General features: G+C 40.9%; 1 protein-coding gene across 1 annotated transcript in view; it reads left to right on the top strand.

Moving 5' to 3' along the window:
* Positions 1 to 1,637: 1,637 nt before the first annotated feature.
* Positions 1,638 to 2,239, top strand: part of DEC1 (deleted in esophageal cancer 1) — a gene marked incomplete at both ends in the record, with an annotated part of 1,158 nt that continues 556 nt past the window's right edge. The window contains one exon of the mRNA XM_011998514.1: positions 1,638 to 1,708. Within this exon, the coding sequence (XP_011853904.1) occupies positions 1,638 to 1,708 (71 nt within the window). The remainder of the gene's footprint in view (positions 1,709 to 2,239) is intronic.

The raw sequence follows: 2,239 nt of genomic DNA, 5'->3' as shown, positions 1-2,239 counted from the left end.
ACATTTCAGCATGTTTACTATTTGTTGGAATTCTTTTCTAAGCAGATTGTCATTCACTACACCAGTTCTTGAAAATTATTTAAACTCCCCACATCACCAAATATATATAGAGAGAAAGATAGAGAGATAGAAATAGATATCCTTTTACCTTCCTTCAGTTTGATGTTTTATCAGATACTTGTTTTTAGAAAATTTCAAAGGTAGAAACCCAATTAGCATTAATGATAGACAGGAAGTAAACTTTTCCCAAAGAAATTACCATAATTCTCCCTAGACAGCCTCTTGGATATAGAAAAGGGGAAATGGGTGATTAATATGCTTACTATGTGCTGGGACTACTCTGGGAACATTATTTAGAATATTTCATAAGTATCTTCAGCATTACTCTTAGCCAGCTTGTGGTTAAGATGGAAGGAGCCAGTGCTAGTATTATCTTCTCTGACAAATGATAAGCAGACACAAAGAGGTGACATGACTGTCACCAACCCACACTGCCAGGAAGAGCATATCCGGATGTGTGGGACACATCACTGCAGATGCTTTTGCTTTCTTTTCCTGGAACAGTCAGAGGTAGAGAAACACTGCAAAATTGATCCAGACCAACTGGGGGATGCCCAGCAGCTCAGCACTTTAGGAAACCACCATTGGATTCGGCCAGAACTGCGTGTGGATTTTGGTTTTGTCACTTTCTAGATGTAGTCCTTGACAATTTGCTCAATCTTCCCATGTGTCCTTAAACATCAGTAATGGTTATAATATATTTAACATAGTACTCTGGCTTATGATGAGTACTCATATTGTAGCCACTGTGTTTATTCTAGTACCACTAAAAGGTCTCCTGATTTTGAAAGGAGCATCCCCAGAGCATTGTGTGGACCATTTACAGACTTGTAAAATGTCCCATTTACCTACACCCTCAATATCTGCTGAACACTCTCAATAGGCAGTGACCATGGGTCCTTCTTAAAGGCCATAACAAGCTGAGTCAGGAGGATTCTTCAGGGGTTTAAGAGAGAATGAGAGAACTGACTCCTGGAAGTGGGAAGGGAATCACCATGACTATCTCCCATCTTTGCTGTTCTCCTTTCTCATAAGGGAGGGCTCTGTGAATGGGAGGGAGCAGCATCCTTGTCCACACTACACATCCTTTGCTCCCCCCCACCGTAGGCAAAGAGGGATGGATGGTAGGATAGCCATGTGAGAACCATGGAGCAAAGGTGGAAGACTAGAGGGCAGCAGGGAATCTAACTAGCACTGGTCAATTATCTCTTCTATGTAACCTGATGAGTTTACTGTCAGAAGGAATGCAAAAACAACAACAAAACATTTGTTTTTCATCTTCATCTCTGTGAGCTCCTATGGTGCAACTGTCAGAAAACACTTGCCCCAAAGATTTTATTTATTGTCAACTTTTGCATAGAATGGAGTAATTCCCATGGGATTTGGTAGGTAGGTTAGTGGAATGAGAAGATTAATAAATTATAGACATGTACTTTGTGCAAGGTACTAATGTATTGTACATTATTCCATTAGATCATTACAAAAGGTTGCCATCTTAGGCTATTTTCTGTTGCTATAACAGAGTACTTAAGACTGGGTTAGTTACAAAGAAAATAAGTTTATTTCTTCCAGTTCTTGAGGCTGGGAAATGGAAGAGCATTGTGCCAGCACCTGGTGAGGGCCTTCTTGCCATGTTATATGTGATGGTAGGTGAGAGCTCAACAAGAGAGGAAGTATTAAGGGCAGAGTTAGCTTTATAAAACCCACTCTGAGGATAACTAGCCCACTCGTGGCATAAAGGCATGAATCCATTCATGAAAGTGGAGTCCCCATGACGTAATCACTTCTTAAAGACCACACCTCTTAATACTGATACAATGGCACTTACATTTCAACATGAGTTTCAGAGGGGACAAGCACTCCAACTACAGCAGTAGCCATCCCCTTTTTAGATATAAGACAATCCTGTGTAGATTTCTGATTCTGACAGTTTCTGGCCATGTAACTTATATAAGTTACTCTAGCCTCTTAAGCACCCATATCTCTCTATTACATCTCCAAATATAAAACAAAAGCCATGGCATATGATCCTACCCTGCTGAGGGGACTCTAGGGTCTGTCTCTTATACACATCTAGATGTGTAGCAAAGAGGGATGGATGGTAGGATAGCCATGTGAGAACCATGGAGCAAAGGTGGAAGACTAGAGGGCAGCAGGGAATCTAACTAGCACTGGTCAA

This window comes from Mandrillus leucophaeus, unplaced genomic scaffold, assembly GCF_000951045.1.
Source record: "Mandrillus leucophaeus isolate KB7577 unplaced genomic scaffold, Mleu.le_1.0 Scaffold572, whole genome shotgun sequence".
Classification (NCBI taxonomy): Eukaryota; Metazoa; Chordata; class Mammalia; order Primates; family Cercopithecidae; genus Mandrillus; species Mandrillus leucophaeus.
The sequence above is the reverse complement of the archived record's forward strand: the minus strand, read 5'-3'. Positions and strand labels throughout refer to the sequence as shown.